Consider the following 25,275-nt stretch of genomic DNA (forward strand, 5'->3'; position numbering starts at 1 on the left):
TTTGTGGGAACGGAAAGATAAATGACTCGCTCTCTCTGTCTCTCGCTCTGTGATTTGAGCTGCTGCCTACAGTACTTATATTGCGCTCCTTTTCTTGCACTAACCAACTTTTTCCCGGATAGATCCAAACAATGATCCAAACAAGATGAGAACATGTTCTTGGCCCTATCAGATAGTGACAACTAGTGCAGCTAGAGAGTGTAATTTATCTTTCCATTCCAACAAAAATATACAGAGACAATAGGCATAGATACGCATGGGAATTAATCATGAAACATTATTAATCTGATTCAAAGTTTAATGGTTTAAAAGCCCTTTACAAATCCTCAAACTATCCTCAAAATAAAATCACGTTCAGAAAATCAATGAATCCTTGAACAGTGACCACTTTTTGACTACCTGCCAGCCTTGACACCATTTATTGCCATTGCCCTTGTCTCATCCAGCTCCAGCTGTCACAATCGTTTTAGTTTGTTATTTGAACTTGAACTCTTGAACTCTCCAAGTAGCTGAGCTGCAAGGGTAGAGGTTTGGAGGAAAAGTGTTGATTTGACCTGAGGGTAACCAATTGAAGGCCCCCCGTGTCTCTTCTCATGATTTCAAAGCAGGAACCCACAGAAGATTTTAGTTAAAATATGCAAAACTATTCAACATTTTCAGAACATTTTTTTTTATAGATATTTCAACATCAGCTTGCAACTTTTTTGTTAATAACCTATGGTTAAAGTGCTAATAATGATTATGATGCTGTGTTAACACATGAGAACCACCTGGACCCCCCCCCCCCAAGGGGTCCCTGGACCCCACTTTGAGAGCCACTGGTCTAGTAGTCACTAAACTAAAGCGACCTTTTTCATTGCAAGGCAAACCTGCTATGCTGTCTCTGACTGTGGTGTCCTTCAGTTTGAATTTTACGCTTCAGTGTATACGTTTGACCAAATGTCATTTTCCTTCTGTTTGGCTTTCCCCCGGTACGCAGAAACCCAGGAGAGGACACCAAGATGTTGGTGTGTGACATGTGCGACAAAGGCTACCACACCTTCTGCCTACAACCTGCCATGGAGACTCTCCCCACCAACGGCTGGAGATGCAAGGTGGGTACAAAATGTCAAATGCCACACAGAGTTGGCGTCTACCTAGCAATGGCAGGCAGTGTTTCTCGTGGGTCAGGGCCCAAAAGTGGGTCGCAAGGCAATCTGATAGGTTTGCAACAAAGAACAAGATAAGGTAATAGATATTGGGTTGCAGCGATGCTTCAAGCCTATAGTATGTACTACCTAGAGCACGTGATGTTTTGGTATCGGTGTTAATGGTAATGTAATGTCAGATGGATAACTGCAGCACAACATTCTTGATGCACCATATAAGATTTTCCTTGGTGGCATTACCCGTGGTATGGTATTGTCCTACCAGTGATGTTTTATTATTGTGGCTGAAATGACACGCCTTGTGACTATTTCTTTTAACCCATTCTGACCTGAGATAAGATTCTAAAAATGTCTTCTGCATCCTGACAGTTTTCTGAAAAAGCTATGTTTCTATGTCAGTCGTTCTTCGATTAAAAAAAAATAGCAGACCTACAAGCTCGTAGCCATGAGCTTGTAGATCTGCTATTTTTCAATAGCTAAAGCATGACATAATGCTAACACCAAAAGGGGTTCCCGCCCAAAATGGGTCAATTGTCATCACAATGAATAATCTGATGATGATTTTTGGTGAGAAATAAGAGTTCCTCTAGAACAGTCTGCACACACTGTTCAGGAAGCACATGAGTTACATTTTATGGAGCTGTGCCTTTACCAGCCAATGTTACTTACGAAACGTCAACTATGCACATCCATCATGCAGGTACAATGAACGGAGTGAGAGACTTAATATTTTGCTTCTATCGATGCACTGAGGTGAATAAAAACCTTATTTAGGTCTGCAAAGGTGTGTTAATGTGTGTTGTGTAATTGTGCAGCCCTGATTGGTGTGATATCGTAGGTCATATATAATGAACCTGTGTTCATTTAATGTGCCTCTGTGAGTGTTGAAATGGGCTGTGCAGTGTTTGGTTATCAACCCTTTCACAATTGCTTCATTTAACAATACAAAATCATGATATTTGTCTTTGATTACTTTCTTTTAATTGTGCAGCTCTATGTCCTACCCAGTTTCACTACTCATAACTACATTCTTCTTCCTGCACATTAGCCTTTGTCCTAATGCATAGGAAAGTGTCCACCACAGAAGAGAATAATTACCTTTTGTTTTTGGTGGTTTGCGTCTCTGCTTCCTGTGGTTAAGAAATTAATCGTGCTGGCTGATCTTTTGAATGCTGCCGTTAAACCTCAGCTCCGCAAGATAACTCTGTATGTGGTGTGTGTGTGGGTCTTTCTGTGCATGCGCTTATTTACATGCGTGTGTACGGCTGCATACACATGGGACTAACGGATATAGCGCATGCACTGCACAATCACACGTGTGTGTGTGCAACGGAAGCACATGCCTCCCACCATTGCAGGCTTCTGGCAGTGCAGGTGGCACGTCTGTCAACCCAGGCAGCTGGCTAGCACATTGCCCAATCAGCTGCGGCGGTTGCAGGCCAAGGTGCGCATAGACAACCACAGCAGTAGAGGAGGAACCAGCTGGTGGAACATCTACACACTTAACATCTCTGTCTGACTCAGCACGGCAGCACAGGAACGCAGTCTTACAGCCCCCCCCCCCACCCCAGCACACTCTGGTGCTTGCTTTCCATTCACCCCTCCCCTCCACCCCCACCCCCAAGGCAGTTTTGTTCTGAGTGCAGCCATGTGCATCTCCATGTCTTGGAAATGAATGAAAAATGAATCATTGCTCCAGTTTCAGCTCTCTGGCGTGTTCCTCCAGCCAGCTGGATTGTCTGAGCCTCGTCCCTCGTAGACTTTTTCGCTGTTTGTTTACGGTGTATCTGCGGGTGGAGTCTGACAAGCACTTAGTTGCTTGCGGAGTTGTCCTTGATCTACCACTCAAACTTTTATTCCGGTTTCTTTCTTAGACAGTCACACTAGGAAATTAAGGAAATTAAGGAAACAACTCTGTGACTGTGACACACGAGGAGCATTACCCTTTATTTGTAAGGTTAGACATATAGCACCTGAGCAAGGTAGGAGAATTTGGAAAAATAATTGATCACATTTCAGTTTCACATGGGTTTGTTTTATAATTTTCTAAAGTAGCATGATGCATTTATTCACACAATGTTTTTATAAACGCTAGTACTGTGGACCCGCAATGTATTTTTCCTCATTTGTCTTTTATGTCTGTCTACAGTGGCGTGCACAGACATTTAGAGGGGCAGGTGCTCAAGTGAAAAAAGGGCACCTTGTGCAGCGCGTGGAACCGGCCGGTTGCCTTAATAGTGTGAGATTTATAGATTTTGAATTGATCAATGTCACCATGGTCCACATACTGTACAACAAAAAAACTAACAAAAAAAAACTTTTTTTAAGGGCACATTGGTGTCCAGAGGGCAAAGGGCAGGTGCTTTAGCACCACCTAGTGTCTATCTGTGCATGCCACTGTTTGTCTAGGCAGCTAACTGTTAGAAAGCTACTGCTGCCTCTGCTGGCTGCTGGAATAGGCAACCACCCCCTACATAATGGAAATGGAGAGCAAGCAAGAGAAAGCCTGTATATACTTCCACAACCGATTATCACATGAGTGCTGGTGTTTGTTTGGTGTTTTCCTTTTTCTTTTTGTAGGTTCTCTTGCAGTAAGAAATACAATAAAAAGGCTGAACCTTTGTTGCAGAAAAACGATTCATGCCACATCATCACATCCATGGTGGTGAAACGTGTCTCTTTCACCACTGCTCTGCTTAATGTGATACTGTGTGTGTGTGTGTGTGTGTGTGTGTGTGTGGTATGCTGAGGCTTTGCCAATCATCTTGCTAATGGGACCTCCATCCTTCCGCTTTCACAGAACTGCAGAATATGTATCCAATGTGGGACAAGAACCGGCGGCCAGTGGCACCACACCAGCCTGCTGTGTGAGAACTGTGTCCAACATCAGGACCCCACTCTTTGCTGCCCTCTGTGTGCCTGCATCCTTGATCCTGAGCACCACAAAGACCTGCTCTCCTGCCACAGCTGCAAAAGGTAGAGTATCATAATCCGCTTCATCGGGCTTATGACCTCTGAATGAGAAATCCCGATGTCTGGTCTACCCACCATTGACGGAGCCTTGCTCGTAAAAAAAAGGAAGCTGCCTAATTCTTTCCTCTGGGGAAGTCGGTTGTCCCTTGTAAAATGTGTTTGTGTGTGGGGAGACACAAAGGCAAAACACTGCATAGAAATCTCTTGTCGTGTCATCCGATAAATCCCTTTCTCTTTCGCTTGCTTTCAGATGGCTGCACCTGGAGTGCGAGCGTCAGAACTCAGGCCAAGCAGACATCCACCCCAGGGAAGACTATGTTTGCTCCAACTGCAGGTCTCCTGCTCCGGAGCAGGCCTTGCAGACGGAGGAGGATATGGACACCGGGCCGGAGCTTAGCCCTCAGTCGGCCTCAATGCACACAGACTCGGAGGCCGGCCTACCGCTGGCTCAAACGCACACGGACTCAGAACCTGGCACTGAACCGCCTGCTGAAATGCACAATGACCCAGAACCGGAATTACTCACCGTTCCATTGCACTCGGACAGGGAGCCGGTCCAAGTCCAAGCCGCTGTTCAGGAGGAGATCCTAGCCACGTCGGCCCAAAAGCCTGGTGAGTCCTTTTGTTCCAACAGCGCACTAGACTGTACTCACTTCAGGAATACAGTCTCAGGGACAGGGACTTTTCTGCCCCTGAAATGCCACTGTGTTTTTCCTGCAAATCTCTTTATTTCCCCTGCATACCCTAGTATCCCTAGACTCCCTACTTGACTTGGCAGGTGCAGTCATCAGAGCAAGAGTGGATTGTTTGTCGCCTGGCTTATTACCTCTCAGTATTACAAAAGTGCCACCATGATCTAGAATCATACACAATAGGCTGTTGGGTCAGTAAAGGCACGTAGAGAAATTCCACAGTTGAGAATTCTTTGTCTCTGCCTCTGTCAGATGCAGGTGTGTGGACCAGCTCCAGGTTGATTAGTATAGTGTAGTAGTAAAAAAAATAACCTCTGTTGTGGCAGATGAAGGGACTGGAGTTTGTATGAAGATCAGAGACAACCACACTCACACTCTTAATTCGCTCCCAAACCACATTCTGTAACAGCTTTCCATAAGCAGATATTGTCCTGTAACCGCAGTTCATAGTTTTTTCATTGTGAAATTAAAAAGCACTTTTGCTTCCCCCTGCTGTTTCTTGGAAGAAGAGCTTTGGCTGCACGGGTTGACACCGAGGTCTCAAGACGGGTTATGTTTCACTGCCCGAGGGTCATGTTCACTTGGTAAAAAATGTAAATGAGCCTGTTTTTTAAAATTTAGTTTAAAATGGACATAAACATAGCTAACTGGTTTGATCGTTCATGTTTGTCCAGCCAACAGTGCAAGCTGTGCTGTGTCTATGTGCTTATGTACTTAAGTGTACATTGAAGTTAGGCTCCCATCATCTGCTAGTTTATACTTGCCTGACTTTACTGCACTGTTGAACTTTTGTAGAACCCTGTCCCAGTGTTGTATACAGTGTAGCTACCTGGACATGATGTAAACATGCTAATATTTCATCTTTAAGTGGATTCTGTTATACGTATGTACTACTTAGTTCTGGGGAGAGTGGAATCGCTGTATTCATGTTATATTAGCTACCCTTGATGTAAGTTCTCTACCACAGTGGTTCTCCAAGTGGAGCGGTTCCGAGGGGTTCCCCAACAAAATTGTGGAACAGTTTAATGTCACTTGGATTAACTCTTACTTAGCGGTCTTCACAGGTCCATCTGAACTGAAAATACTGACCTGTACAGGTTCGGGTCCGTATTGTTGTCAAAGTCAGGCTGGGTTGGTTCACATTCCTGGCTCTGTTTTATGATGATTTGTGATACCCGACTGGATCTGAGAAGAGCCATACTCAGCACTGATCAGTAGAGAAAAGCATGAAGTATGATTTGTAGACTGACCTCAGATTACTGCACAGCAAAATAAGAGGGGGAAAGTTGAGCTATCAGTAGAAAAACCATGCAGAAAAAACGACACATATTAGGGCTGTACTCGACTCCGAATATTTTGTCTAAATGTTTAGACCATGTTACAGCATGCCAAGTGCAACATAGGCTATACATGGCCATAGGTAAATGTTTTGTTCATTGATTGCATTTTGTGCAATAAATCCATTACCTCTAGTATATGACGACAGAAGGTTCATTTTATGACCATGCATCAGAGTGCACATTGTCTGTAGTACAGTTATGTAGCACAATGCAACTGTAGCCAGCACGAGATAAAATGACTCGCCTATGGAGCTCGGAAGAGAACACACTTCCAAGGTGTGCACTTTGTGTAGGTCATAAGCTCATGGTTTTCATATCGTAAATGTATGAAGTTTTGCCCAAATGTTGCCTTTAAATGTCCGTTGTCTTGTTTACTTCTGGCCAGCATCAAGATCCTCTGAAAACTGGATTATGGATATTTTATTGTATTGATACGTTTAGTCAACCCAGGTTTTATTTTGAGGTCTACCTACTTCAAAGTCAAACACTACTACTGCTGAGTAGGTGAAACCAACTTGATGACTCAGGGGCCTCTGACTGTCAATTATCAGGGGTAGTTGAAAATGATACATCTACTACAAACTCACAACGTGTCGTTGTGAGCTTCTGCTATTTTCAGGCTTTAGGTTTCAGATTAGGTCATGAAGTAAGCCGTCAATACTGTGTAACTTAAAATTTTGTAGTATTTTTGGTGACACCAGTGGTAGCTACAAAGTCAATACAACAATCTATTACTTCTATGATTCCCAGAAGTCTGTTCAAAATAAAATCGTCTCGCCGGAAGCATCGGGCCGAAACAAATGTAACGTCTGTGGTTTGACCTGTCAGGGCTCTGAGAGTCCGCGTGCAGAGTGCAGACATGCCGCTCCACAGAGTCCACACCAGGGCTCGCGTGCAGAGTGCACACATGCCGCTCCACACCAGGGCTCGAAATGACCTTTTTTTACTTGCACTGGTGCTCCTATTTAAAAATGCAGGAGCATCGGCTAAACTTTTGCAGCACAGAGGGGTCAGCTCAGAGCAACTTGCCTGTAGGGCAAGTACAGGTCATGTTCTACTTGCCCAAAGGTCATGCTCACTTGCCTGAAAAGTAAATCGCATATTATATAATGCTAAAATGTCATGGCTCATTTTTTTATGCCAAATACCTACATAGTAAGGGTGTAACGATATAGTAATTGTATAGAAATATCAAGTTTAATTAAAAAAATCAAGAGTATATCAATATGTAAACAGCAAGTATCGTTTGACTTTGTATCGTATCGTTTTGCAATGGAAATAATCGGTATCAAGTTGTTTTGCAATGGAAATATATATATTTTTTATCAATACTAAGAATTTGCGCATTGTATTTAGCGATTTTAAGAAGAAAAAAGCTCCATATAGCTATCGATAAATGTGTGTATTCTCTGTGTTCATGTCAAGGCGTGGGTTTGTCCATATATTTTCAAATACAATGTCCATCTATTTTCCAGAGAATCACTGTTTACTTATTTATGTCCATAATTATAAATCTTTCCCGTAAAAAACCTGCACTATCCACAAGTTTCACACATATTTAATGTATTTGCTAGTAGTAGTAGTTACTGTATCGATTTCTTATCGCTGTTAAAATGTATCATTACACCCCTACTACATAGCTATGAATATGACTATGGTGAAAACAGTGAAAACGGCACATTATAGGTAAACGGTGCTCTTTATTTTACATTCCACAGACCAGAAGACAGAGCGCTCTGGTCATGTTCAGTTCAGGTGTTGTGTTTATAGATTAGGTTGCATCCCCTCTCAAATGAGCACTTGTCCAGTCGGGCAACCTGAACGCAAACTCCGAAAGTTTAATTTACCTTCCAGGGGCAGATGGGCAACCTTTAAACAGAACCTCCTTTCCTTCTTCCCTCGCGGACATTATAAGCAGCATCAACATTGTGAATTGCTTGACACTGCCGCCAGAAACTTAGGAAGCAAAGGACTCCATCTCCACTCTGATCTGTGGCACTTGGCTGCCAGCAGTAGACCCCTGGAAGCAGGGGAATCAGCGGTGGGGCTGGGCATATTGGATCCAGCCACACTGCCCACACTCTTGTCTAGACGGACGACTCCACAGGCAGGAGAGAAATGGATTGGACTGGCATGATGGTGATGATGACAGATCCCTATGCCTGCAACCTGCCTCGGAGCTAAGCAGGCTCATTCATGACTGCTCACGGAGACCTGCCCGTGCACACACACGCCTCACAGTAGCAGCATTCACTCTCTCACTCCTCTGGCTCCACACTGCGGAGTGCGAGTCCTGTAATAATGCTCAGTGGGTGTGTTGGAAGAAGTTGTTTTTCGTGCCAGCCCAGGCCACGAGGTGCTGCCTGCATCATAGATTTAACTGATAAGGTTGCGTCTCCCCCGCTGTGGTTGTAAATAACTGTTTAGCAGTGGCCTACCGACTCTGATCTGTGTATTGATTTGAGGGAAGCCATCAGAGGTTTGTACCCTGCTCTCCAGAATTGGACTGAGCAGAGCTTACCAGCGTGCCAAATGCTGCCAATGCATGAATCATGATGCTCCTTCGTCTCTGCCCCCTCAAATAGCGATGAGGATTTTGAATTGAATCCTCTCTAGTCTAGTCCTTGCCTTCAAACTCTGAGGAGGTAATAAAAAGTATTATTTACAATGAAACAGCCTGAACAGCCAGTTGATATACCGTATATTGAACTTTTGTTCCGTCAGGTGCATGTAGTGGTTTTGGCTTCCTCATGAGATCTGAAACTGCCACCACTTACTGCCTGCCTATGTAACATAATTACTGTCATTAAACAGAGCTGTTGTCACCTGCTAGGATCCTCCTCTGCTCGGGGCTTAACAGCAGGCTTATCATGAGTCACCCGAGAGACGTTCGACTAACCCGGGAGCGCAAATCACACCCGACGTAGGACCTTACCTACATTAACCACTTAAGCCCTATTTCATAAGGTGCCAGGCGGCGAAAATAGCTGATCGACGAGCTCCAGCTTGTAGATGTTTTTGTGCCATTTGTTTTGAGGGGCGCTAGCTCTTTCGCACAAACATTAAATGCCATTGACAATGAATGGAGAATTTACATCATATGTGTCTGAGCAAATCTGTGTTTTTGTCCTACACAAATTGTCCCATTGACAATGCATGTATGATGTAAAGAGCGCCCCTCACTTCACACGAGTGTGATTTTATTGTAGTTTGAGAATTTTCAGCTATAATGACATGGGGATGCTAGGTTAAATGTGGTTAATCGGAGCCTTGTGAGTTTATCTTTACCATCACCCCATTCAGTGCTCAAGATATAGGAAGTAGGGTTTTTTATGTGAATGAGAACATGTGTTGGGTTTTGGTCAAATGGTTTTACGCCTGCCTCCTAGTTGACTCTTCTGGCATCGCCACCGGATGTGCACCTGCAAGCTGCACAGTCATGAGCCCACAGAGTGCACAGAAACTGGGATGTTGGTTGTCATGGTTACTCCCTTCCCTGGCAGAGATGCTTAGCAGGTGCATGCGTGTGTCGGGAGTAGGGTGACATGGGAACGTGTGGATTGAAATGGTGGGTGCCTCGTTAAGACTAGACTATCTGTACTGTCAGAGGCTGTCTGGCCGAATATTGGGTGGTTGTGAGGATGCCTGATAGCCAGGAATGACTAGTTCTATTCATACCGGACTGATGCCACGCAGAGATGGCTTTGATACGGCACAAAATGGAGTGCGAAAGGGCAGAAAAAAGGCATTGGATTCATACCGAAATGTAACCTATATATGATTGGCTGGTCTGCCTGTTGTGCAGTGTGACTGCATCCAATAGTTGATGACCACCAGGATCAGTAATGGATCTATACATTTTTTGTTCATGTGTTTTTTCCCCCCTACATACAGGTTTAATGTTTGTTTTTAGTTCAATGTTTGTTTTAAAAACGCCATTGACAATGAAGGGAAAATTTACGTCATCTTAAATGCCATTAACAATAAAGGGAATTTAATGTTTGTTTTGACACTGTTTGTTTTACATCGCCATTACATCACCTAATCAACATGAGTTAGACTTTAATATATTAGCACCCCTTACTTCACACAGGCGTGATTTTTTTTAAAGCATTTGTAAAGGCTCATCAATCAAAAATTTAAGTTTATTTCATAACATTCCTAGTTAAATAGTGCCGATACTGAAAATTGAAATCCCCTTTTCATAGGAATTGGTGTGAACTGTCTGACATTAAGAACTTTGTAGTTGAAATTTGAAAGACTGAGTTAATAATGTATTATTGACCATGTGCTGTATTTCCCTCCCCAGAGGGAGAAGGATTCACAGGCTACACATGAGAGCTTGGCTATGTTTTCTCTGCTTTTGGTTTGTCAGGGTTGGATTTTGAGATAGTGCAGGCACATTTTAAAACATTCCTCACTGTCAATTAGTTTAACTGCAGGCCATAGATTCTCTCCATATTTATGCAGATAATCATGCATTATTATATTTTTTCCCCCCCAGAAGTCTCAGTGGAAAATGACATTGTTGAGCAGCAGGTTGACTCACCTGGCAACAAAATCCTGACGGAGATCAAACAAGGTTTGTTCCTTGGCTTTTTGATTCAGTCTAATCAGCATCATGCACCTCCTTTTCTTTTCCATGAACATTACAATAAATCTGAATTAATTGTTTTCCGTAAAATTTGCATCATCACAAGTAGTTATCCACTTAAACAGTCCAAAAATTAAATCCACCTTTTGTTTTATTCCAATACTATCCCACTCCAAATCTCTTCTAGCTCTGGTTAGGTCTCTGAAATTGTCAACAATATAGCTAAATGATTATGTTCCACTTTCAAGTTCAACGGTAGGGAAACCTATTAACTGACAGAGTTTCTACTAATCTTTGAAGACTCACAGAATATTATTTTCTTTTTTTAAATGAGGCAAGGGGCCACTGATTGTAGTTGGCAAAGAATTTTAATTATGTTTTATGTGCATTTCTTGCCTGTACCTGTGCCTTTCATCTCAAAATGAAATACAAATGTATAAAAAAAGAGTCTCTACTTTCATCGGGGGGAAAAGTGTGATAACGCAATGTTCCGCTCTTTAGTTATTAGGAGTAATGTCAGGCTTATGGGCAAAGCCACTGAGAAGAAGATCCTTTCACTCATATTGCATTTACTTCACACGTAAATGCAAAGACCATGTAATCATTGGAGCCCACTTTTGGTCTCCAGTTAGATGCTGTCGGTTCATAAACACGTTAACATTCTTTTCTATTCCACTTACAGAAATAAAACCAGCAGAGACCCCAGTGACCCAGATCACGTCGTCACAGAGTCCCGAGTCGCCAAGGATTGCCCGGCAAGAGACCGAGTCGCTCCCGGTCCAGCTGTCTTTGGAGGCAGAACAGTCACCGGATGTTACACTATCAACCAAGCCAGCAAAGTCGGAGGCCTGCCCCGAGAAGGACATGGTTGAACCCAGCACAAAGGATGTTAAGGCCATCATCTCACCCACCAAAGAACCAAGTACTGCATCAGTAACCATCAAGGAGGAACCCATTGAGGTCTTACCATCAGAGCCTTCGGGTGGGGATCAAATGGAAACCACCCCAACAGAACTTTGCAAGGAGAGAGGAGAGGGTTCCATCCACTGGAAGCTGGAGGAGTCTGTCCACTCGGCAGCGTCCACCACCTCAGAGGAGATGGACACTACCCCCGAGAGCAAGCCCAGCCTCTCGTGTTTTAGCCCGTCTACTGAGGATAAACCTCATACGGCGTCCTTGGACAGACTGGCCGAGATGGCTGCCTCCCCCACCCACTCTTCCCCTCTGGCGAGAGGAACGTCTCCCAGAGAGCCTCCCCAGTCCCACACTCTCCCCCCTGTAGGGGATCATACCAGTATGGTGCCTGCTACCACACTCATACCACTCACCCCGAAGATTGGCATGGGAAAGCCGGCCATCTCCAAGAGGAAGTTCTCCCCCGGAAGGCCACGAGTGAAACAGGTAGGCACTGTGAACGTTTACATTTCTGAAGAAGTGTAATTTATCTTCTCCTTCTCTTTTTTTTTTCTCCCTTCAGGACATACGCCGGGTGTATGTGTTAAATCTGTGGCGTGCAGGCCTAAACACTGTTTGGTGATGATCATCCAGTATGTTACATACTTTGATATGAAGCATTGGTCAGTGACCTGTGGTCTCTGCTCAATGAAGGTGGCTTGTGTTATCCCTGTGGGTTGCTTTAAGCAGCTTGCAGGCTTCAGGACCTACTGCTTCCATAATTCAGTCATGTCGCAGCTTGCAGCAGCGGGCTGCATGGATGTAATGGGAGGCAGTGTGGAGATGGAGGCTGGCTCTCCCGTTCCCCTCCCCCTCCGTTTGCGTTCCACGTGACTAGTTACTGGCACTAGATTCATAAAGAGCTCCATGAAGTATGAACCGTTTGCCTTGTAGCGGTTCTGTTTCTTTGAAGTAAAGACGGATTCCTTACCATTCCTCACCTCAGTGGCATTCGCCATATCATCGGTCAATGTTGATGCCATGTCACAAACAACATCTTTCAAGCCTATACATCAGGAACATTCACCAATTCACTGTGTGTCCATGACTGGCTCTCCTAGTATTCTCCGTAATACACCCATGAGCTAGCTGTACATGACTCTTTTTTTGACCACAGCAAAGTTATTATTCATCTCCTCGTTTCAGTGTCTCATTCCTGACTTTACAGTAGTGACGATCATAGACATACTATACTGTAGGAGGCCTATTGCAGACAAATAAGAGGGAGTTGAAGCACACCCATGGCTATTATATATTATGAATGATGCTGCTGAGCATAGACTAATTTAGCGTGCAAACTGTTATTTCTTCCCCAGATATATCCTATTGCTTAAACAAACACTACTAGGTTCAGACTAATTTGTTAGACTAGGCCCGGGGAAATCTAGCTTTCAGAGATTTGAATGTAGCTCCCATTTTGGTCCGGCACACTTTGTATAGTAGAGTCACGTGCTGTCGTGCTGACGCAATCCCCTTCCTTGTTTTGTCAACATGCCAGAGAGACACGCAGTTGCCATGACGAGAGGTTGCAGGGCCTCTCTCTCTCCTGCTGCATGCATGGTGCTGTGATGCCTTGGCAAGCTCTGCAGTGTGAGATTGCTGTGCGACTAACACGATTCTGCTCTCCAATTCTTGCCTGCGCCAAAGTATCTATCTATCTAGTAGTCGCGATGAACAAGCCTCAACTCATATGCATGTAAATTACGCGAAACCTGTCCTGCTCGTATTATAGCGTATCCAGATTCCTACGCTGTCACCTTATTTTAGTTGGGGTCTGTCGAACAGTTTCCAAGCAGCTACATTAGACAACTCACTGCATCTCTCTAACATCTGTCTCTTATATGTTTTTGTTCCTTCGCTGGCTTTGTTTTTAAGTTGCTGCATTTTGTCACCCTTCCTTCCTCTCTCTCTCTCTCACTCGCCCCTCCTTACCTTAGGGCGCATGGAGCCCCCATAGCAGTGTGAGCTCCCCCTCATCCTGGTCCCCAGACCAGCCAGAGGGGTGGGACGTCCTAAAGACCAGGCAGCCCTCCGGCAGCCCCGGCTGGAGCATCAGAGTGGTAAATACCATGGCTCATCAAGAGACGCCCAGGCAGCAGCTGCCCTCCGTTAGCCCTCTGTTTACCCTAGGCCAGGCACTATGCACTGGCAGGCTGTGTCGCTGAATGTCATTGTGATGAATGGTAGTCTGCACTCTCACAATTACTTATGTACATTAAAACACAAGCAGTACTACTCAGAGACCTGTGGTCACTGTAATGTAGTAACGGCCAGAGAAAAGTGGTACAGAAGGCCAAGTAGAAGTTTAGCTAACTTAAGCTATATTGTTTAATTAGTGTAAACAGAAAAGAGGAAATCAAGCTGTAGGCGTACGGTTATACCGCATCCCACAGCGCCCACAAGTGATTGACTAATAATCAACACTAATGAATGAACGTGTTGTGGTCTATGTGCTCGTTTGTAGCCCGGCGCTTTTGGTTGGTTGGTTTGTTTGTTTGTTTGTCCTGCGCTTTAATTTAACCAAAGTGTCTGTTTACGCTGCGACTTGATTTGCGATTCTTGTATTGTTTTCATATTTTTCCTGAGTGGGTAGAGCGTTGAGTGTGTGAGAGTAGCAGCAAAATGCGAGCACTTAGTGGAATAAATGTATGCCGCAATCTGTTGCCATGGTGACTTTGTCGTCACACTCAGCGTTAATTGGCCCATTGTGGCAGGAGGCCAACCCAGGTTAAACTGTCAGTTATGAGGATCAGGGAGGGGGGGAGGAGGGAAGGAGATGTTGGGACCAGAGCCAAATGCTGCGTAAATGGGAAGGGATTTGGGGGCACGGCTCGGGGTTTCTTGGAAGTAGACTGCCATTGACAGTCGCGATTAGACAGAGGCCTCTCACCGGAAATGTGCTGACAGCACAGTGGAGACCGGCTCACAAGAAACAACAGGCTTTTAACAGCCTTCCGAGAGCCCCAGTGCTCGCTGTAAAAGTGTAATGTCAGAAGGGCATTCTGGCTGGTGGGCTACCACTAGTTCTTACAAAGAGGGATCAAAATGTCAGGAAGTTCAGAAATTAATAAAAATAAATATATATCTTGTGATCCAGACTCTGTCTAGTTTCAAATCAAGTATTGTCAATTAAATACTGGACAATGCTTGAAAAAACAAACAAACAAGTGTTTTGCTGTTCCCTGCACAAGGGCTGGGTGACACAGACTGAACTACTTTGATACCAGAATATATAAAAATGTCCTGTAAAGAAAATCAACAAATAATAATTTATATTCTGTTGTACAACGGTGTCTCATGCCAAAAATAACAGATCTACAATCTAACAATGTAGTGCATCATCTGGTGTTCGCTTGTTGTTTGTAAATTGTGTTCTTTTCACAAGGCATACAGGAAAAACACTATTTACGCCCAGAGGTGTAGCTCACATGTGTTTTGTTGTATTGAGAAGCTGGACTGTATGGCATTTGTTTATCGGACTCAATGCCAATATCTAATATAATGCAATCAATATACAGCATGGAAAAGCTATCTCAATCAAGACATTATAATTTATGATGTATTTTATTAAACACCTGAACATACTTTAAAATGCGACTTCACCACTTCACACACTTCACAACCTATCTTCATGACATATAATAGGTTCTCACTAATGGTCATGATAAAATAGCACTTTGTTAGGCAGATTTGTATTATTGCGCGTTTCTGAACTGCCCACATGAGACTATGAGACGCAGACCGAGTAGAGAGTAATTGTGCTATTTTATCATGAACATTAGTGAGGACCAATTATATGAAGATAGGTTGAAAAGATTGATATAATAACTAGTCATCATCATCTCCCCATCTTTTATCCCTGACCAAACAACAGGTTTGGTGACTCTACGGCAGCCTCAGTTGAATATGTGATACCTTGGCTACGAATAATGAAGTGAATACAAAATGAAAATTCATTTTCATTTTGAGTGTCGGGCTACCGTGGCTGGGGTGTTCTTTTATACTGTCTTGACGGTGGTTAAATTCTGATCTATTTTCTCAGACAAGACCACAGAATTGATCATAAAATCAAAATGTACAAGTTTACAAATACTTGTGGCCAGCCTTGAGGTGCAACCACAATAAGAGTCATGCTTCAATGTTCCTAAACGATAATAGTTATTTTTGTTGCAGTGTGGAGAGCAGTTTGAGCATACACCACTCATCAGCACACCTAGTGCCACTGCTAAGTTTTCCTGTTGGGCACCTGTGCCCAATTACTTTGCTCTTCAAAGCTATAGCAACGCCGAGTTTTCCCTACTTCTACGTATATTTTTATGTGTGATTGCAGTGTGTTGATCAAATCACTTTGAGGGGAAGTGACATTAACTGTTCTGGGAAGAGTTGAGAACTGCTGTTCCTTTGGTATTAAAAGGTGGATACTGACCTCAGTGCTCCACCATGGGCAGGTAGTAAGTTCTTGTATGTTTTCCTTTTACGAAAGCTACTTTAGATTCTACTTCAGGACATGGAATTCTTTGTGTTCAATGCATATGTACTCGAGAGACCGTGAAGCGTATACGTCTTTGTGTGCTGGCATGGTGCGTGCGCGCACGAGGCTGAGCTCCAGTGATGATGGTGGGTGCGTGCGTGCGTGCACGAGGCTGAGCTCCAGTGATGACAGCATGGTGCGTGCGTGCGTGCACGAGGCTGAGGTCCAGCGCCATAACGTTGTGTTCTCCTTCCTTCCCTCCGCAGGGTCGAGGCTCAGGCTTCCCAGGCAGGAGGAGACCCAGAGGGGCAGGGCTGTCAGGTAGAGGGGGGCGGGGCCGAGCCAGGGGCAAGAACGGAGTGTGTCCATCCATCAATCCGGGGGTATGTGTCACCGATCACATCGTTACCACCAGATACCAAATAAACTCAACTGACAACCTGACATGCAACATTGTTTGTTTTTCACTGGACAGTGAATGCTTGGATTGACGCTTTGAAAGCAGTAATTATGATAATGACATATTAGGCTATTTGCTGTTTATTTTTCGCTCTCTTTCTTTTTTCTTGTTTGTTGACCATTTCAGTGGTTCTGGGGGTTAGTTCCTCAATAATTAATGACTCAGTGATTGTGAGATTGTTTAAATCATCTGTTTGTCTGTTTGTTTATCTAATATGCAGCTCACAACAATAGAAACACAGTACCCAATCAAGGAAGAGGAGGAGAATGCCATGCATAACACAGTGGTCATATTCTCCAGCAATGACAGTTTCACATTGAAGCAGGTATGTTTTATTTTACAATATATTGCTATAGGGGTATGTGTACAATACATTCTTTTTAGAGACCTCTGCCTTTCATGTAAACACCCTGATAAATTAAATCACTGGTTCCCAAACCCATTTGTGGGTCACGGACAAAATGTTATGGGTCCCTTTAGTTTTTATTTCCTACATTGTTTTTAATTATTTCAAAAGGACAATTTAAAAAAACATTCCCAAAAAAGCGCAAGTAAGTAATTTCATGACTAAATAAAATAAATATCAAAGAAATTCCATAAATTAGAAAACAAAATGTTTAAGAAGTAAAATAGCCAATCTACAAACTCACAACATGGTGCAAAGTGACATGTTGTGAGCTTGTAGATCTGTGATCCCGGGCAAATATTGTTTCCATTGGGGGTCTTCCAGCCTAACCTCCGACCAGCAGCACAGACACTTCATTAATGTTTTATAAGACTGGGTCATGTTGGATATTTAACATTGGCCTTCTTCTGTCTGTTCAATAGATAATGTTGCTAAATGTAGAGGTGTCCTGACCTACTGTGTTGTAGATGATGCATATTTCCCCCAACAGAAGATATGGGATTCATGATTCTTTGGCTTTGAATTCTAGCAAACAATCCAGACAATACTAGGCTGCATCAGTTGTTTCTTTTATGGAACAAATCATAATTATTTAATGGTCTGTCTACTATAACTCTAGTAGATGCATATACCAACGGTGATTTGTCTTGACAGCTGCAAGTCTAGTATGTATTGCACTTAAAAGTGACCGTGGGACTTGGATCGTGGATCGTGTCTTTCAGAATTTATGTGCGCATCCATGGCTACTGTACTGAGGCATATTCAATCAAACTTTATTGACAGCCGTAGCCAATAGAAGACATACAACAATCTATGCAATTTTCTAACTACGGTACATTGTGGCTTTTGGTGGACCCCTACTTTTTGGGGTTTGGGGCTGGGGGTGTAGTGCATCCCATCACAGTTATGAACATGCAAACAGCATCAAACACCAGAAGCTGTTAAGTTAATTTAAGATAATTTACGGTTAGCGAGGAGAAGTTGACAAAATTGTCTTTATTAGACAATCGGAAAGTGTTTTTCTATTGCCCTGTAATTTATTTCAGGAACCTAAATATACATGATATACAGTATTTTAATTAGGAATTTGGACTTGTGACAGGAGAAATAATTATTTCCTTTGCCACAGACAGTGTGTTCAAATGGCAAGCCAGCCACACAGTGAAGTAATTGCAATTTGCAGCACCAGCGGTGTAGTAGCAGCGGTAGCATGTGATTGACGAGTGGCTGTGCCAGAAAGTTAAGCAGCAGCCAAACTATTCTCTCCTGACAGGCAGGAGCTAACGACAGCCAGCTTGTCTCAGATGCACAACTCAGCAAACGAAACTTCTTGTGGAATAAGTAGAACTGCTATAAATACGATTTTGTCGAGTTGGCGTTTGAGCTGCAGTGTTGGCTTTTGAATCTAAAACAGCCTCCCTTGGACGAGACACCTGATGATGTTCTACCTCCTTTCTTCCAGGACATGTGTGTGGTCTGTGGAAGCTTTGGGCAGGGCGCAGAAGGTCGCCTCCTGGCGTGTGCTCAGTGTGGACAGTGCTACCATCCCTTCTGTGTTGGTCTAAAGGTAAGCATGTTCTGGGCGTCTGCATACTCTATACAATAAGTCATATCGTACACACGATCAAAGTGAAATATGATGTGCTTACAGATAGTGCTGCACGTTTCTTGCTCAAATGTGAATCTCGATTTTCCTCCACAAGAATTGAGATCACGATTCTCACACAATTCTCATTTCCATGAAAATATATATTGTCCTTAGTCTGTACTAGTTGCTGAACATTACTACATTCAGAATGTAACACCTGGAGCCAACTACTATAGCTTTAAACAGAGTTAACAGACAACATCAAAGTGCTTGACTTAAACCTCTTATTCTCTTTATCTTAGTCTTTTTATTGTAGCAATATTGTAACTCAAATTAATTGGACAGCCAACTAATGCTGCAGGTTCTTTCTCAAATTTAGAATTTACAGAATACTTACAGAATATTGTTAGTTACATTTGAACTTGTCATTGCCGTTGTCCCCAGATCACCAAGGTGGTGCTGAGTAAAGGTTGGCGGTGCCTGGAGTGCACAGTGTGTGAGGCGTGTGGCCAGGCCACAGACCCTGGGCGACTGCTGCTGTGTGACGACTGTGACATCAGTTATCACACCTACTGCCTGGAGCCTCCGCTGCAGAACGTGCCCAAGGAAAGCTGGAAGTGCAAATGGTATGGCAACCACAATTTTCGTCTCAGTTTGAGACTTCACTTCCTCTGTAGCAGTTACCATTCCCGCCCAATAGATCACTCGTTTAAGCTTTTTTTCCGTTCTCGAGGAGTTCTGTCGAGGTGTCACAGTCAGAACGACTGACACGTAGCTTTTTCAGAAAACTGTCAGGATGTAGAAGACATTTTTAGAATCTGATCTCAGGTCAAAATGGTTTAAATCGGCCTTGTCTTTGTCAGTGGACTGCAGTGACCTCTGTCCCTCTCTGTGTTCCCCTCAGGTGTGTGGCCTGCACCCAGTGTGGTGCCACCTCCCCTGGCCTGAGGTGTGAGTGGCAGAATAATTACACTCGGTGTGCCCCCTGTGCCAGCCTGGCAACCTGCCCCATCTGTATGCTGGACTACTCCGAGGGCACTGTCATTGTTCAGTGTCGCCAATGCGACAGGTGCGCACCCCGCTTCCAAGAGAGCCAGATATTTCAGCACGTCTCTTGTCAACTGTGTGTGTGTGCATGTGTGTTTGTGCAGGTGTGTGTGCGTGCGCCTGTGTGTGTACGTACAGTATGGGCTCTATTTTCATCGCTGCCTTACCCCTTATCCCTAAACTTCTTTGCCTGTTTTACTATTTTGAAAAACATTTTTGAATAGTTCAAATAGCCGATTTACAATCTTGCAACGTGTCTATGTCGATCGACTAGTTGGACAATTTTTTAATGTTTTTCAAAATAGTAAAAAAGGCAAAGACGTTTAAGGATAAGGGTCCTAAACGACGAAAATAGGGTCCTGTGTGGTGGGTCTATCTCTATCGTCATCATTCTGTTGTAATTACCAAGTCGCTAAGGGTCTCTCTTCTCTGTAGATGGCTCCATGCCTCCTGTCAGGGGCTCCATTCGGAGGAGGATGTGGAGAAAGCTGCAGATACCAGCTTTGACTGCACAATGTGTCGAGCTTTCAAGGCCACTAGGGGTATGGACTGCGTCATTCATTCACCAAACTTAGTTACCGTCATTATTATAACACTTTTCTCTTTTTTTGCTTTTTACACTGTCTTGTTTTCACTGCCTTTTGTGTCTCCTGTTTTGCTGCAGTAACGGCCAAGGCCAGAGACTCCATTGAGGCTCCAGTTATGACGCACATCGTCTCGAAGGGTAAAGAAATGGGTAAGACTGCAGCTTTAACACTGACACATAAATAACAACGGAAATGCCAAATATTTTCCAACCAGTGACTTTTAGCTCCTAATTCATAATAAGCCTCTCCTATTTTTTTGTTTTCCAAATTGTTATTAACCCCTACGTCACTATTTGGGGCATGTCCATTATAGGTGAAAATAGCAGATCTACAAACTCCCAACGCGTAGCAACTTGTGACGCAAACATGTGGGGAAAATATTTTGAAAATGTTTGGAAATAGGGCTTTAGTGGTCATAACCCTCAACTTTTTTTTTTTTCATTTTGTAACTGTGTGTTTCACATGGATTAAAATGTCAGTTGCCACGACTGATTGAGTTTGTAGATTGCCTTTTCTTCCCCCATTTATTTGAAGATGAAACGGTATTTGAAGTGATCAAACTAGGAATAGAATACAAGCATCTTCCAGAAACATGAATGGTCTCAGAAATGCCATAAAAGCAAAGAAGTTAATGACTCAAATCTGTGATTTCTTCAGACGGTTGGCTGTTATGTAGAACTGCAGCAACAATGGCTTTATATTTAGAATGATAATACCTAAAACATCATCATTACATTTTCAGCCTTTGAGATTTTTATCTTGCTCCGTTCCATGGTTTACTTACAGACTTGGCGAGGACCTACACGCAGGACGGAGTGTGTCTGACAGAGTCCGGGCTGTGCCAGCTCCAGAGCTTATCTGCCACCGCATCGCGGCGCAGGAAGCCCAAGCCCAAGCTGAAGCTGAAGATCATCAACCAGAACAGCGTGGCGGTCCTCCAGGCCCCCGTAGACCCGCTGTCGGAGCACTCCCGTGACGAAGACATGGAGGATAACAGAGGTAAGCCGGCCGTCTCCCAACACTAGCTGCTGCTTGGGGAAGAAACACTTATAATAACCCATTCAGGCCTGACGTCAATTTTTTTCTAAATCATGATATTTTCTGAAAGATTTGAGGCACATTTTAACGATTTTTCAAAATAGCAGACCTACAAGTTCATAGCGCGCCACTCGGTGGCGCGCTATGAGCTTGTAGATCTGCTATTTTTCAATCGCTAAAGTTTAACGTAACGCTTAAAACACCAAAAGGGGTTCCCGCCCAGAATGGGATAATCACTACAGCTTTCTTTCATCTTGTGACGGGCTAACGGAGGCCTTCAGAGTAATTAATTATTAATATTGTTTCAGAGTAGCAATGGAGACACAGAACCACAGCGAGTCATAGAGATTTCCCACCCATTCTGGGTTTAGACTCAGTCAGCTTTTTGCCTAGTGTGTTTTCTTTAGAAGTCTAGGTGAGGCTCTGTAGGAACGTCTTGTTTTCTTCTTTTTTTTGACCACGTCAGCAGGGTACCAACCCTCCCCTTTGTGCTACATAACGACTGCCGTGGCCCGCCGCGTTATTCAAGATCCTTCTTCGCTTACCATGCAAGGAGGGTGTTACGGCTGGACATCCCGTTCGTAATTCTGAAATAAACGGGGTTAGGTTTGTAGCGCCACCTACTGCACTGGTGTGGCATTGAACCAGTTAACTCAATGGTCTCGCTTATGGTAGATGTGATGTGATGTGAAGTCCCGTTTTGGCCAGAAACTTATTTCTAGTTCTGACTTGTCAGGTTACCACCTTGTCAGGAACTCACACCGAAGTGTGTTGCATGTGCCAGTGATGGTGCAGTAAAAATCCCTTATGCAGCCTGGGTCATGGGTCTGGTTGTCTGCTCGACTCGGGGCAGGCAATCTCCAGCCGCTCTGCCGAGCGTCTAACCAAGTCGAACAGTTCCGCTGTTTGGATCAGGAGAGATGGGACGGCCTTCACTGACGCGTCTCCGGTTCAGCGTTTGCTATTCTCTGCGTAGCCTGGTCCAGAGAGCAGTGTTACACCCTCCGTGACTCAGCTTATGGAGCTGCAGGGGAGAAACTTCTGTAGTTTACTTATAAATATACGATGGCGCCAATTTGGCTTGTTGAACGCATGGAATGTCACTAGAATCAAGACATTTCCGCGGTTTACTCATACTAGGGGTTCGGGGGCCGATATGAGGCCCTCACATCTAGTTACCTACGGGGTAACTAGATGTGAGTCGCACCGCCGATCCGACTGATATGCTAAGGGACACCTGTGTATTTGTCTAGCCTCACGTTGCCAGCCTTCAGCTGCCTTTGCAATGCATATTGCCCCAGGCAGATTAAGTCTGGGCCCCCCTCAATTGTGGGAGGACTTCACGGCCAAAGTAGTGACGAGTCAACCAGATTCGTCTGGAACCAGGCTATAACCAACCAGGGCCCAGTGTACAAATATGGGGCGGGACAATGCAGAAAAGATCAGACCCGTCTGAACTGAGTGGTGCTGTACTGTACTCGTGCTGGCCTCTGTGTGTGTGTGTGTGTGTTAGGCTGCGAAACCGTGACACTTGGTGGTCTACAAACACTATTTCCGTACTCTTGACAGACACAGGGACAGTCAGATGGACACACATAGCTGTCGATAGGAGTGGCTAGCACCACTCAAAAATAGAATACTGAGAGGGACGAGGCTAATATCCACGCAGTGATATTAGTAGCGCCACACTAGTATCTATCTGGTTGTCCTTGTCCCTTTTATGCCCATGTATGGAGATTCCTGTGCTTCTGCTAAAAGAAAAACGCGACCATGTGTTCCCTAGTTAGGGTCCGTTACGTTGCATACGTTGCAAACATTTTATTGTGTGTTCAGAAATCAGAAATAAATTGACAGCGACATAACAAACAAAAGCAAGAAAAAACAACAACACAAACAAGAAAACGACATAGATCAAGACAACCAAAGAAACAAGGAAATATTAGTAAAACTAATTATAAACTTAATTTCAGTCAGTGTAATGCACTACCGGTAGTTCTCAACGTGAGTTCTGCCGAATCCTTGAGGGGGTTACAGCAGGGCGTCCCCAGCTAAATTAATGAGAGTTGGGAACCAAATGGTCACTTACGGGGTCTGTAACTCGGGAACTTTTGTCTGAAGATTTTACAGTGTAGAGTGGTTTGTTGTCCCAGAGATAAAAATGTGATATCAAATAGGGGAGTCCATGGCATGTACCTAATGTGCTCCACAGCTGAGCGGAGTAGAGATAGAACTGACCCAGGCGCTGTGCTTGTTTGTGTTGTCGGGCGCCAGCCAGTGTGGTCTGTGCTGCTGCGGGACTGTCTCATTGCCCCGTGTTTCTGTCTCCCTGTCACAGAGGCAGAGCTCCTGGACTGCGAGGGGAAGTCTGATTCGAGCCTGGAGAGAGAGCCAGCGGAGGACGACTCCAAGGGGGCCGACGGCAGCAAGAAGAGGAAGAGGAAGCCGTACCGGCCGGGTAGGGCACCTGATTGAAGGAGACAGCTCCTGTGAAGCGTAAAATGGTGCAGTACGTGCCCAGCGCTCTAGCTGCAGCCAAGCACAGCACAGCCATTTCAGGGCCTCTGATGTACAGAGGGCTCTATCTAGTGTTTTCTTAACCATGTCCTCATGATGAAAGCAGTGGTCGCTACACCGCTTCAGTCATATCATTGTTTAACCCATTTAGGCCTGACCTCGAAATAAAAAAAAATCACACCTGTGTGAACCAAGTGGTGCAACTCCCCTCTCTCTCTCTCTCTCTCTCTCTCTCTCTCTCTCTCTCTCTCTCTCTCAGATTAGCTTTATTTATTTATTGCTGCCGTCCACCTCCCATTATACAGGCAGACTAAAAGCTGAATAACTCCTAATCTACGGAGCTCTCCATGGTTTGGTCAATTAGCGCGATTTTCGGAGGTTTTTGCTGATAATCCGGTGGTCTAGATGGAAACATTGGTGCTTTCTAGAGCAAGGATGGCTATATTTTAGCTCGCTAGCATTGACGCTATTTATGTAGCAACAACATCCACACACGGGTGCGGGTGCGTGCGCACACCAGTGGTGCACGCGCACATGCACGGCACTACACACACGGGTGCGGGTAGAAGTGGTTGCACCACTTCTAAAAAAAGTTTTCTAAATCTTGACAATTTTCTGAAAGATTTCAAGCACATGTTTTTAACGATTTTTCAAAAATAGCAGACCTACAAGCTATGAGCTTGTAGATCTGCTATTTTTCAATAGCTGAATTATAACGTAATGTTTAAAACGCCAAAAGGGGTTCCCACCCAAAATGGGTTAAGCTGGTAATTCAATTAATACCGTATTGTGCCCGAATATATGAGACTACTCTGATTATAAGACGACCCACTTGTTTTTCAAGACTAATTTGTGGAAAAAGAACATTGAATGTCAAATTGTCTAGTCCCCGATTATAATACGACCCCGTTTTTTTATTAGGATATTTCTATTGGAACAAAACGTAGTCTTATATTCAGCACAATAGGGTATATTTTAAGACATGGCCATGTTAAAGACGGACTGTTGACTTGCGCATGTGATATATATATATATATATCGAGAGAGAGCGCATGTCTTCAAAATCCATGGCATCAAGGTGGTAGTATACTCTGTAAGGAGGAGTACTTTTTGAGCACTGCAGTCAGTGCAAGAAAAATGAAATGTGCACACCCCAGTGTGGTGTGCACAGGCGGCCGAGTAGAACTTTCTCCTTGTTCTCTCACATGCCCCTCACAGCAGTTGTTCCAAATCATATGGTTGATTAAGATTGCGGCCAGTACGGCAACCCCATAGCCATTGCGACCTTTAACACATTCTGTACAAAACACGTCTGGAAACGTCATAAGGATCAGAAACGAGTAATACCTTAGACGTCTGTGGACGTCCTAGCGACGTCCAAACGACGCGGGGCGAGATAATAATATTCAGAATTATTCCTATTTTTTTTTTTGGCATTTCGCTTTTCGCTTGCCGTATGCTAA

At 44.0% G+C, this 25,275-nt stretch overlaps 1 protein-coding gene across 5 annotated transcripts in view; it reads left to right on the top strand.

The window, feature by feature from the left end:
• LOC308326352 (histone-lysine N-methyltransferase 2C-like) overlaps positions 1–25,275 on the top strand; it is a 94,568-nt gene that overhangs the window by 31,503 nt on the left and 37,790 nt on the right. For 4 of the 5 annotated variants that reach the window (XM_080779160.1, XM_080779162.1, XM_080779163.1 and 1 more), the window contains exons 10-24: positions 980–1,094; positions 3,949–4,124; positions 4,372–4,733; positions 10,658–10,735; positions 11,430–12,148; positions 13,639–13,761; positions 16,439–16,555; positions 16,853–16,957; positions 18,501–18,605; positions 19,071–19,252; positions 19,531–19,695; positions 20,109–20,215; positions 20,338–20,409; positions 21,047–21,259; positions 23,634–23,753. In XM_080779160.1, coding sequence (XP_080635286.1) covers positions 980–1,094; positions 3,949–4,124; positions 4,372–4,733; positions 10,658–10,735; positions 11,430–12,148; positions 13,639–13,761; positions 16,439–16,555; positions 16,853–16,957; positions 18,501–18,605; positions 19,071–19,252; positions 19,531–19,695; positions 20,109–20,215; positions 20,338–20,409; positions 21,047–21,259; positions 23,634–23,753 — 2,759 coding nt within the window. The remainder of the gene's footprint in view (positions 1–979; positions 1,095–3,948; positions 4,125–4,371; positions 4,734–10,657; positions 10,736–11,429; positions 12,149–13,638; positions 13,762–16,438; positions 16,556–16,852; positions 16,958–18,500; positions 18,606–19,070; positions 19,253–19,530; positions 19,696–20,108; positions 20,216–20,337; positions 20,410–21,046; positions 21,260–23,633; positions 23,754–25,275) is intronic. The other variant, XM_080779164.1, reaches the window with a different exon arrangement.

Source organism: Protomyctophum bolini (genome assembly GCF_963924005.1).
Source record: "Protomyctophum bolini genome assembly, chromosome: 12".
NCBI lineage: Eukaryota > Metazoa > Chordata > Actinopteri > Myctophiformes > Myctophidae > Protomyctophum > Protomyctophum bolini.